This window comes from Rattus norvegicus, chromosome 1 (genome assembly GCF_036323735.1).
Source record: "Rattus norvegicus strain BN/NHsdMcwi chromosome 1, GRCr8, whole genome shotgun sequence".
NCBI classification, from domain to species: Eukaryota; Metazoa; Chordata; class Mammalia; order Rodentia; family Muridae; genus Rattus; species Rattus norvegicus.
In genome coordinates this window covers 191,362,602-191,375,707 of record NC_086019.1, presented here as the reverse complement: position 1 = coordinate 191,375,707, position 13,106 = coordinate 191,362,602, and the positions used below count along the sequence as shown (strand labels likewise).

The following is a 13,106-nucleotide window of genomic DNA, read 5'->3' as shown; positions in this document are numbered from 1 at the left end:
AGAAAGTGTCAAAGGACAAAGGCTTACAGACCTGGCAGGAGGTGACAGGGCCAGGTCTGCCTCACACTTCTTATCCTCACCACAGTTCTTCTCAAAGGGGATCTGAAAGGTCACCAGGAAGGAAGCTCAGGCCCCAGACATAGCAGAGCTAGACAGGCTCCCCAGGCCCACCTGTCTGCCTCTCTTCCCTCTTACCTCCTTAGTGACTGCATGGATCGAAGGTCTCAGGATGGGCTGCATGTCCCTGCCCTGTTGAGGACGCAGGAGTGAAGACAAGGTGCTCAGCTGAGTGAGAAGGTCTTGTGCTGACACAAGAGAGACTCTGGGCTCAGCTAGAATGACTGTGGTCTTCCCACCCTTACCCATACACAGCCTGGTACATGGTCCTTCTCCAGTGACAGCTACACAGTGGAAGGATGACGTACCTCTCCATCTCACAGAGGGGTATCTGGGATGACAGGAGCTCTTGGCTGTTCAACATCTGGCCTCCCCTGCCTACCCAAAGCCCTTTCTCTGTGGTTTGCCTCTGCCAATCCTCCATCCTCCTAGGCTGCTCTCCAGATCCTAGAATTCAACATCATTTCTTTTCCCAGCACTTTCTGTGCTTGTCCTCCAGACCAGCCCCCACCCTACACTCACTTCCATTTGGTAACATGTCAGCATGTAAAACAGACACAAGAAGAGACAACAGGCAATGTCCACAGTGGGTGAGGGGCTGTGATGAGACAGTACAGGAACGCTTCAAGGCATGGAAAAAGGACTCCTAACCCAGAGAAGGAAGTCCTGAAGCAATGGCATCCCCACTAATTGCTGTATTTGGATCTAGAATACCCACCTCTCCATGTGTTAAGGGCCTGGTCCCAGACTATGTGGTAATTGGAAGGTGGCAGAGCCTCTAAGAGTTAGCTCATAGTTGGAGAATGTTATGCTGTTGGAGGTGTTTCCTTGAAGTTGACATTGGCACCCCAACTCTTCCCTCCTGTCTCTACACTTCCCAGCCACAGAGATGAGGGTCAGTAGTGTTACAATGCACTCCCCACCATAATATGCACCCGTCAAAGGTCCAAAGCGACAAAACTGATGATCGTAGACTATAACCACTGAGGTAAGTCCAGATGAACCTTTCTTCTTTATAACTTGACTATTGGCGTATTTGTTACCATCACAGAATGCTGAATAGGGCACTAAGAAAGTAAGAGGAAGCCAGGCGAAGGAAATGGAGAAGGAAGTTCAGAGGATACATAGGCCTTGAGGCATGACAGACTGCACCCCCCAGGGAACAGGTCTAGCTCCAGCACAGTCCATCAGAAGGATCCAGAAGGCAAAACTCAGTTCAGGTTCCACTATGCTTGTGGGTAATGCGGGGGCACTGAGATTACATTCTACGGGCAGTAGAACCTTGGGAGGTCTTCACAGGTTATCAATGCTGGATCTTCTAGAAGACTCCAGCCTCCAGACTCTTCTTTAAATAGAGAAAGCCTTAGTGCTCTCTGCTGACGGCTCCCACCCACCTCAGCAGTCACACGAATGTTCACTACCCATGCACCCATGAGCCACATGCTGTCCAGGGCCTTGACTCCCTCAGCTATTCTTCTGAAGGAACCAAGGTCCATCTCCCATGATCATAACAGTATCACACACACACACACACACACACACACACACACACACACTCCACACAATATGTAATGCAAGCATTTTTTTTTTTTGATGTATGCCACTCTTAGCTGGGTGTGATGGCTCTTACCAGTAATCTCAGAAATCTGGTCACAGGCAGGATTATTAAGCATCCCAGACAACCTTGACAATGACAACGACTACAACGTCAATGTCAACCACCACTCAAGCCAGTTTTTTGCAAGCTGTTTCTATTGTTTGCCGTTGAACAGGCCTAGCAGGTCTCTGGCCCTGCCTAGCACACATCTAGTTGCCTCTTGGGTGATTCAGAGGCCCAGTTTCCACGCATTCTAAGGCTGAACTCTCTAGCCCCCTTTCCTGATACAGTTGTGCTCCCTCCAGTGCTCCCTGCAGTGGAGTGCCATCACCCTCCCCGATGCAAATGACAAGTGGCCATTGCCTTTTGCCTCTCTGCACATCTCAAGTTCCCCACAATCCTGCCTCTAGAGACTCTCCTTAATGCATCCCCCTCTCCCCGCTCCCACAGAGTGCCTTGCTTCAAGCCTGACTCTTGCCCAGTCCTTCCTCCCTCCAGCTTCCTGTTGTTGTCATGCAGCCCTCATCGGCGCAGGAACTAGCTGCTTCAATGTCTATGTAAAGGTAGCCATGTCTTCTCCCCATCTCCTAAACATCTGGTCCCACCCCTCTGGGCCTTGGGGTATGCATACAACCAAGGCCTGGTCCCTGGCATTGGGCTAGCAGTATGGATATGACCAGGTCATAACAAAGGGAAGATGTCGCTCCTCTACCTGGTTGTCAGAGCTCTGACAAGGGTATGGATGCAAGGACGATAAGCTCTGTGAACTACGGAGCAGGCTCCCTGACAACGGGCCCATGCCTGTAATCAGGAATCAGGGGTGGAAGCAGGTAAACCAGGAGTTCAAAGACGACCTGAGCTTCCTAGAAAGTTCCTCAGCAGTCTGGGGTATATAAAGGAGGGAGCAGGGACAGAAGGAAAGAGAGGGAGAAAGAAGGATTCTTGATGCCTTTGTCCAGGTATCTGGCTACAGAAGATATGAAGCTAGGCCTGTGCCTTTCCTGCTTACGTCGGGTTTTAGTTGGGCCTTTGCCACCAACACTAAACACACCCATGAGGAGCTGAAGAGATGGACAACCTGAATTCAATCTCCAGCACCCACATACATGGTAACTCAAAACTCCAGGTTCAGGAAATCTGATGCCTGCTTCTGACCTCCATTGGTCTAGTACAAACACAAACATGCAGGCAAAACACTCACACATTTAAAATAAAAATAATAAATGTGAAAAAATTTAAGCTTATGAAAATATAACATTTCCTTTTCCCACATGAAAGTTCTTTAATGTTTCTGCAATATCTAATAGCTGGAACCTAAGTCCTTCTGAACTCATCACCCCAGAGTCCCCAATGTCTTTTTGCCTACCCCACATTATCGTCTTTCTGAAAACTTACCTGTCCTTCTCTGGGTCACCTCTGTGGACAGACTTGCTTTACCCCCTCAGATCTCAGGCATACATTACTGTAGCCCGGTCCCCAGTTTAACAGAAGCACCATTGGAGAGGATTGTGACCATGGCTTCCCTGGCAGCAGGCTATGAGCTCCTCCAGAGCACGGTCACATGTGTGAACCACAACTGAACGAGTGCCCAGAAGTGGCAGAGCACAAAGTGGGCCTCAGTCAACTTTGCTCAAGTGCACACGTAGCAGCCAGTACACTGTGCTCGCTTCCTGTAAGCACGATGCCCTTTCTCCAAATCCCAGGATTGGGGGTTGAGGTGGGGGAGTCGGGTGCACCCATCATATGATGCCAAACGCAAAATGGACTTGATGGTCACCATACAGGAATCCGCTAGCTCTGGAATAGTCTCACAATGGATGGGGATCGAACCCACTGAGGCTTTGCCAGGAAGTCCACAATCAGGTTCCCAGGCCACTTCCTTCCCCCAGATCCAGCAGATCCAACCTGCTGACCGTCAAGAATTTCAAGAGAACATCATGCTTCTGGCACTGCATAGGGAGTGTCTGATTTTGGGAATTAGGATAGACATTCCCCCATTAGTTTTATAGCATCCCAATCTGGCATTGAGTACACAAGAGAGAGGAGGTTAAGGTGCTCTGTGTTAGCAACAACAAGGAACAGACCCTGCCTCAGCGCTAGGCCCTCTGAAGTTCTCTCCCTGGGGTGTGTGTGCGGTACAATGCTAGACTATAAGCTGGGACCTGGAACAGGCTCACTGAAGGGACCTCCCAGACGCCAGCCTTTATCTCTTCCTCAGAGCTCCCTCAGGCTCCCCTCCTTCCCAAAGCTGTTTAAATACAAACTCCTATGAATTCCCTTCCCACTTAAGTAACACATATTAGCTTTACTACTGCTAAACAGATTTTCCAGTCTTCCCCTCAAACGTCCATCCCTCCATCAGCCTTACCCCCTTTTGGTCCCTTGGTGATCCTTCTTCCTCCAAAAGAGAGAAATTCAGAGAGACATTGATAGGGGAGATGAGGTCTTGAATGCAGATCTGAGGGCAAGAACACATTGTCATGATGAATCTGAGAGCAAGCCTCATCTAAGAGAGTGCACGTTATCGCCGTGCTTCACCAGCCATAAGATTCTAGGAGTTATCTGTTAAGACCTTACCGCTTTCCACTGCATATACTTAAATTCATTAAACAAATTCATTATGTGTCAGATGTTTATAATGTGCGCCCAGCACATGCCAGACATCACTAATCAACCCCACAGTTTTCCATAGGCTTGTAGTGGAAGCACTTAAACCATTTGTTTGTTGACCCCCATAGGTTCATATGTTTGGCTACTTAGTCTCCAGTTCGTAGAACTGTTTGGGGAGGATTAAAAGGTGTGGCTTTGTTGGAGGAGGTGTGTCACTGGGGTGGGCTTCGAGGTTTCAAAAGCCCATGTAATTCCCACTTGGCTCTGCCTCTTGCTTGTAAAGCAGATGTAGGCTGTCAACTACTTCAGTGTCATGCTTGCCTGCCTACTGCCACACTCCTTGCCATGATGACCATGGACTCACTCTCTGAAGCTGTAAGCAAGCCCCCAACAAACTCTTCTAAGTAGTCTTGGCCATGGTGTCTCTTCATAGCAATAGAAAAGTAACTAAGACTCTATTATTAAATTGATCCAGTCATGGTGACTCATGCATATAACCCAAGAACTTAGGAAACTGGGACAGGAGGGCCACTAAGAGCTTCAGGCCAGACTGGGCTACAGAGTAAGATGTTTTTCAAACAATTTTTTTAAATTGCTCTAGGGAGCTGGAAAGATGGTTTATTTGTTAAGAGCACTGGCTGTTCTTCCAGAGGACCCAGGTTTGATACCCAGCACCCACATGGTGGATCACAACTGTCTGTAACTCCAGAACTGGGGGATCCAATGTCTTCTAGCTTCCTGGGACAACAGGCCTGCATGTGGTACAAAGATATACATGCAAGCGAAACACCCATAGACATAATATATGTACACATTCAATACATATACACATATAAGATATAATAAATATTATATATATATTTCTGTTCTAGGCACCCATTATCAAACTTCATGCAAGAACATCCCAGAACAATTAGAGCTATTAGTCCTTGCCAGCAGAGTTGGCCATAACAGCACAGACAACTTTCACTTTGATCTTAGCCTAAGGAGCCTGTCAACAGTAATGGGGGGGGGGGGGGAGCCATAATCACTCCCTATTCCCAATGAGGAAAAGAGCTCTCAAACCTGAGCCAATTTTCTTCAGACAATTAATGGAACAGAACTATGAACCCACATACCTAGACCCAAAGCTCAAGTTCCCCCAAGCCATGTTGCTGTCAAATTTTTTGCTCTGGCAAATTTATGTTTTAAGTTTCTAGAATGAGAAGGGCAGAGTGTGAGGAGCAGAGGGACCCAGAATGTAGCTAGGAGGAGACCGTGAGTAGCTAACTGTTCATTGTGAGCACCGACTACTGGGGCGATGCTCCACTTCTGTGTTTCACATCCCAAGGAAGAAAACTCGTGGAAGAGACAAGTAACAAGCAAACTCCATTGGGACATTTGGGAAACTGTCCAAAATAATACGTTTTTAAAAAGAGATTAGGCCAGGCGTTAAAAGCACCGGCTGCTGTGCTCTTCCAGAGGTCCTGGAGTCAACTCCCAGTGTGCACATAAGTGGCTCGCAATCATCTATAAAGGGATCTGCTGCCCTCTTCTGGTGTGCAGGTGTATATGTGTATAGAACACTCAAAATACATAAACCTTCTGGGGAGGGGGGACAGAATCTGGGTGGTGTGGTGGTGCACGCCTTTAATCCCAGCGGACAGAGGTACACAGATCTCTGAATTTGAAGCTAGCCTGGTCTTCAGAGTTATTTCCAGGACAGTTAGGGATACACAGAGAAACTCTTACTCAAAAGCCTTTAATCCCAGTACTCAGGCATATCTCTATGAGTGTTCTGCCAGTAAGATCCTGTCTCAAACAAACAAAAAATCGCACTTCCTGGCATGAGTTCTGGTAATAAATTTTCGTGTTTCCAAAATCGGGTAAGTAAAGACACAATGCTAAAACTAGGGAAGTGTTAATACAGGAGGGGGAGGAAATGCTGAATACATAATTCTCATCACATCTAATGCCCAGGCTGGGCAGAAGGCAGAGGTATGAGGCTCTCTATGAGTCTGAGGCTATCCGGGCTTACATAGTGAGTTCCAGAACAGCCAGGGCTGTACAGAGAGGCTCTGCCTCAAACAACAACAACCCAAACAAACAAACAAACAAACAAACAGTGTAGGTGCAGGAATACAGAGTTATAACCCTAGCACGCAGAAGGCTGAGGCAGGAAGAGGACACCAATGCAAGGGCAGCTTGGCCTGTGTAGCAAATACCAAATCAGCCAGGGTCACATAAACCCAACCAGGTTACACACAAAACCCTGTCTCAAACAAAAGTGCACACAAACATAATAAGACTAGAGAGGAAATCCCTACAGAGTGTTACATCAACCACTGAACAGCAGAGGAAACGGCAGAACAGTGAAATCAGTGTCACTTGTCACAGCTTTATGGTGACAGAGCTAAGCCTACACACACCCTCACTGCTTCTCACTGCAGTCAACCCTTCCCGGAACTCCAGCACGGGCTGCCTTACTGGGAAGTGGAAGTGGAAGTCCATGCAGGACTTATCTGGGGTGACAGATGTGTTTCCGCCGAGCTCACGGCTTCCTCCTGGGAACAGACCTCGGCTCCTTGTCCGATGGCCGTCCAGCTGCAGGGTGTAGCTGAGGTTGGCAAGCAGGCGACCTAGGCAGGGAGGAAAGCAAGCGATGAATGATGGGAGAACCTCCCCAGGCTGGCCTGGCGGGCAGTTCTGGGAGCACAATGGAACTGACCTTGAAACTGAGACGTAAGGGGGCGGATCTGGAAGCACACCTTGAGCTTGACGCCTTCCTTCTGCTCCTGACTGGCTGAGTAGGAGCACTCCACCTCATGCACTGGGATTTCGTCTGGGGAGAAGGACAGCTCAGTGACAATATCCACCACCGGCCTTGAGCTGTGGAGCAGAAAATCACTAAGTCTCTCTCTTGGGCACATCCCACTGGGCTAGTGACACACATTTGGGAACTCTGTCCAGCAGAAGACAGAAGACTCTCCTTCCACGTCATAGGCAGAAATCTCTCTGGCTAGAGATAAGGCTCAGCGGTTAAGAGCACTGACTGCTCTTCCAAAGTGCCTGAGTTCAGTTCCCAGCAACCACATGGTGACTCACAGTCATCTGTAATGGGATCTGCTGCCCTCTTCTGGCCTGCAGGTGTACATGCAGGTGGAAAGCTGTATACAGGATAAAGTCTCTCCACAGCAGCAGTGACAGTTAGGGCTTCCCTAGTTCACTACAGCTTTGTGATCCATTTTTTTTTCCTTTTCTTTTTCGGAGCTGGGGACCGAACCCAGGGCCTTGCGCTTGCTAGGCAAGCACTCTACCACTGAGCTAAATCCCCAACCCCCTATTTTTTATATTAAAAAAAAAAGTGACCTCTAAAAACAGAGAACTCAGGGCCAGTGAGATGGCTCAGTAGGGTAAAAGTGACACGCCATGCCTAATGACTTGCTTTTGGTTGCCAGGAGCCACATAGTAGAAGGAGAGAACACTCCACATCTGTACCATGACATACACATGTGTGAGTGTGAGCACATATACACACATGCACACATACACACATGCAACACATAAATAAACATAATTTCTAGTTTTTAGGACAAGGCTTCACTATGTATCTGGAGTAGGCCTGGAACCTGCTCTGTAGACCAGACTGAACTGGAACTCCCAAAGACCCACCTTCCTCTGCCTCTCAAGAGCTAGGATTAAAGGAACGAGCCACCTCACATGGCCCAATAAACATACATTTTCAAAAAACGATGCCTGTGGTGCGGTTCTGCAGGGAAAGGCACTTTCCACCAAGCTTGAGAAATCTGGTCTTTGCTACTTGTAGGTTCCTCTCTCTTACACCCTTCTCCGTCCTATTTCCACACTTTCAACCCATGTCACTAGATAGGAGAGCAGGAAGGACAGAGGGGAGGGAGGAAAGAGAGAGAGAGAGAGAGAGAGAGAGAGAGAGAGAGAGAGAGAGAGCAAGCACCCGGAATCCAATTCCATCCCCTTCCTTTCTCCTTCGACCACAGCTATCAACAAACAATGACCCACTGAACGACCGACACCCACCCCCCACCCCAGCTCTTGGGGCCCTAGCATTTATCTACCCTCAGAAAAGATCCCAGAACTCCAACTGTCAGATAATTGCAGAAACCAGCTGCAGCTGGCCAGAACCTTGGCCCTGCCAGAGCACGAGGCAAATCGTAGTCAGCTGCTGTGGACACTCTGCCACAGCCCCACATCCCACACTGGGATTGAAATGAAAGCATATTTTTATATTATAATCTGTGTTTATAAAGTAACCAAAATTTGAAAATTACCAGTACAAGAACCTACAAGTCCTCTGACACTCTCTATATTTGTTTTTTTGTTTTGTTTTGTTTTGTTTTTTTCTTTTCTTTTCTTTTCTTTTTTTTCAGAGCTGGGGACGGAACCCAGGGCCTTGCGCTTGCTAGGCAAGCGCTCTACCACTGAGCTAAATCCCCAACCCCTACACTCTCTATATTTGTACCCACGAGCGCACACACTAAACAAATAAACAGATGATATAGACAGACAGGCTTTTTTTTTTTAAGAGAGAACAAGGGAAACGAGGGGGGGCACACACCTACAATTCCAGTGCTGGTCAGAAGACCGCAGTCTGGAATAATGGCCCTAAGAGAGAGCAAGAGACCCAGTTGTGCCACATGATACAGAGGAGGGGAGGCTCTAGGTGGGGTTTTTGTGGCATTGGGAAATGAGCTTAGAGACATGTGCACGTTGCCATGGGATTTTTTTTTTCTTGAGACAAGTTCTTACTATGTCATCCCTGGCTGACCTGAAAATCACCATGTAGACCAGATCATGCCATGTAACATTCAGAATAAACTTCAAGCCTTTTATTACCCATGACACATTGCCTGTCTAATCGTCCTTTTTCCTACCACACTGCCCTGGGGCAACCACATTCCAGTCACACTCCCTCTCTCTCCTGTCAGTCTTCCACCTTTCTTATGGCCTTGGCACATGCTGAGCTTTCTGTAAAGCTCTTAATGGAGGTCTCTGCCAGCCTGACACATTCCAACCCCAGCCCCTCAGAGAGGCCCCGATCTGCAATGGGCCGCCACTGCTGCTGTCTCACAGGAGCCTGTTCACCTCCTTGTCTAACAGTCAATCTAAATTTTCATTATCCATATCCTCACACACACTCGGGGCCCAGTGTCTGACCCTGAATTCAAGACACAGCAGGTGCAGGGCATGGTGGTACATCCCTACAATCCAGGCCAGGAAATAGAGGCACGAAGACCTTGGCCTCAAGACTAGTCTGGGTACCATACTGAGCTCAAGGCTAACCTGCACTGAATCATGACTCTGTCTTGAAAAGACAAAACAAAATCTCCCAAATAAAACAAACCACACAGTAGGTGACAGGGCTGAGGGTGGGGTGCAGTAACAGAGAGTCTCCTTAGACTGCCCGAGGAACTGGGTTCTATCCCCAGAACTGCCACAAAACCTAAAAGGGGCCAGCAAGATGGCTCAGAGGATATAAAGGAGCTTGCCTCCAAGCCTGACAACTTGAGTTTGATCCCTGAGCCCACAGGGTAGAAGGAGAAAACTGACTCCCTAGAGTTGTGCTTCCCACATGTAGTGTAGAATGTGCACGAAAGTAAACACACACACACACACACACACACACACACACACACACATTTTTTAAAAGTATAATATGTGATATTAATTCCCTGTACCAGGTCACTAACAAAGCAGGAACTGTCACTGCCACTTTAAAAAAGGAAGAAATCTGGGTTCCAAGAACCCAAGCCTGCAGATTTTAACATCACACAATGAAAGAGACTTGGGTGCAAATCCCATCTGGGCCTCTGAGTAGCAACTACTGAGCCTGAGACAAGACATGGAAACCAAGAAGGCTGGCTGGCCCCAGGGGTTCCTGAAGGAAGAGACTTGTGACAGTCAGGGCCATTCAGGAAACCCATCTTACCTCAGCACAATCACCTGGCCCTCAGCTCCTACAACCACATCTGCCAGCCTGTCCCCTCCAAGGTCCTTCACCCCATGGATGGAGCGTCCAAACCACCGGACTCCCGGGGACACCTGGGTTCCTGGTATACGCTGGCGCGAGAGAGGAATGGATACTAAGCCAGGAGAGGCAGGTACAGGGAAGGAAGCTAGGCTTCAGGGTGTATGGGATCCCAGTTTGATGGGTAGGCTGGGCACCTTACCTGACTTGACTGGGAACTGAACCCACCAGGCTTCCCATTGAAGATATACACAGCCCCCTGCTCCTCCAGAGGGGCTCCCACGGCCACATCAGTCAGCCCATCCCCATTGATGTCTGTCAGGGCACTTATGGCAGCTCCAAACCGACCAAGCGGGTAGCCTGGGTCACCCTGCAGCTCTGAGACCATTTCGAACAGTGACTGGGAAGGAGATGGATGACACATTAACCTCTCGACCGCAGCAAACTTTCCCAGAATGTGGCACTGTTGTAAATACACTGAAGAACACAATAGAAATGTGTGACCGGGTCCCTCAGAGCATCAGAATGACCCTTGTTTGTTTCTGTCTACATGCCCTGGTGGCTCTGAAGAATGACGGAGTCGCCTTATCCTGGTGCTCACATTTGTAACCTAAGGATTGTAGGAGTTTACGAGATGGTCAAACGAGACCACGTGTACAAGATGCTGAACACCGAGTCTTGCACAATATACCACAATTATCAGCGGCTGCTGGTTGTTTTAAAGGTTTGGTTGGCATAGCAAAAGAGAAGAGCCCTTCAGAATAGCCCATCCCTGAGCAGGACTTCACACCTTCACCCCGCTCTGCCTTGCTGCTGGGGTCCTGGTTCTTACCCGTCTTCTCTGGTAAACGGACACTCGGCCTCCTCTCTGCTCCCCGTAGAAGAGGGGCGCTCCAATCAGCAGCAGATCTGTCTCGCCATCTTGGTGCAGGTCAACGCTACATAGCTCCCCACCAAAGTAAGATCCGATCTGTGAGGACAGCAAGGTATCTGAGGAAGAGTCAACAGGGCCAGAGGGAGGTGCAGGTCCTCTCCGAGTACCACGTCCACCTTCCCCCACCTCAAATGCAGGAGGAAGCCTCGAGCTCATGTGAATTAAGACAAGTTGGGCCCCTGGAAGCTCAGTGTCTTAAGGCAGGGAATCAGGAAATGATGTTTACCTCCCAGGCTGCTCTAAGCAGCAAACATGACTCTCCTACACACATACACGTATGGCGTTTGCAAGACGAGTCAACCCACTTGTGTCACTCTCACCTGAGTCCCTTCTATCTTCTGAGTCTGGTTCCAATGTCCTCCAGCCTCTGGGGCTTGGAAAAGCAGCACTTGTCCCACATGCTGGTACCGCGGAGCTCCTGCTGCCAGCAGTGGTCTAGAGCTCCGGGAGGTCAGCCAGGCCACAGTGTAACCTGACAAAACAGAAGAGGTGTCTGGAGTCAGAAGTGCAAAGGCTGCTGGGAGAAAGAGGGCCCAAGACACTGAGCTCATAACCGAGATACATGGAAATAGCCAGAAGACCTTTTACCTGAGAGAGAGGCAGCCATACTGCTGCCCCAGCACTGTTCAACTGTGAACAACCTGCTTACCCCGGGAGCAGCCGGCCATCTGCTTCAGACACGGTCTGTCTGCTGAGGTGTGACTGATTTTGTTTCATGCACATGAGTGTCTTACCTGCATAGACATATGCATCCCATGTGCATCTTTAGCAACCATGGAGACCGGGAGAGGGCATCAGATCCCTCAAAACTGGTGTTACAGATGGCCATGGGCCACTGTGTGGATGCTAGGAACCAAATCCCAGCCCCCTGCAAGAGCAGCCAATGTTCTAAATCACTAAGCTGTTTCTCCAACCTTTTGGTTAAACAACCAAAGAGAGGAAACAGGCCCTGAATGTAGGCAGTATCGTTTCATGCTGAGCTCCCAGACAGAATAAAAAACAGTAATCAAGCTGAGTTGACTACAGACCGAATGCAGACCTCAGACTCCTGCCTCCATGCCTCTCCACCACTGCCTGCTGTGCTCCTTCCTACACTCTGAGCCACAATCAAGCCCTTCCTTCCTTCCTTCTGCTGCCTTTTCAGATCTATTGTCTTAGAAACACGGTACGTAATTTATACAATACACTCAGAAGAAGAGGGTGTGGTGCGGTGGTGCACACTTTTAATCCCAGCACTTGGGAGGCAGAAGCAGGAGACCTCTGAGGTTGAGGCCAGCCTGGTCTACAGCGTGAGTTCCAGGACAGCCAGGTTTGCACAGAGAAGCTCCGACAGAGTTGACGCGCACACTGAAATGAACAGCTGAGGGGCTGGTACATGTGTGTACTCAACACTCCAGAACCAGAGCAGGGGATCCACCAGGCCCACGTGAAGAGAAAGGGAAGGGAAGGACACTCGAGAAACTTCCATTTTAAGTGTGTTAGTTCAAAACCCTTTTTAGGGCTGAAGAGCCTGCTCAGCAGTTCTGGCTGATTTTTTTCCCCCAGAGAACCCAGATTCAAGGCCCAATGGCTCACAGTTCCAGGGTATATTACTCCCTCTTCTGGTTTTCAAGGGTACTACATGCAATTGGGACACAAAAGTACAAGCAGACAAAACTATACACATACCATAATACATATATAAATCTCCCTCAAGAAAAAAAATCTTTTCAACAAGATGGCACAAATGTTAAAATGAAGTCCCCATCCTCCCCAAAGCTGAAACCAAATCCAAGGCTTTGAAAGTTACGCAAGCAGTGCTACATGGCATTTATAGTCACCCGAAGATGATTCACATGTCACACGCATGGCCCAAGGGGAGACAG

General features: G+C 48.8%; 1 protein-coding gene across 3 annotated transcripts in view; it reads right to left on the bottom strand.

Moving 5' to 3' along the window:
• Positions 1-13,106, bottom strand: part of Itgal (integrin subunit alpha L) — a 37,805-nt gene that overhangs the window by 10,521 nt on the left and 14,178 nt on the right. For all 3 annotated transcript variants that reach the window (XM_006230269.5, NM_001033998.2, XM_039078348.2), the window contains 9 exon segments: positions 11,562-11,713; positions 11,140-11,277; positions 10,510-10,707; positions 10,269-10,399; positions 7,032-7,192; positions 6,791-6,942; positions 4,083-4,172; positions 196-249; positions 32-102 (listed from right to left, as the gene is read on the bottom strand). In XM_006230269.5, the coding sequence (XP_006230331.1) occupies positions 32-102; positions 196-249; positions 4,083-4,172; positions 6,791-6,942; positions 7,032-7,192; positions 10,269-10,399; positions 10,510-10,707; positions 11,140-11,277; positions 11,562-11,713 (1,147 nt within the window).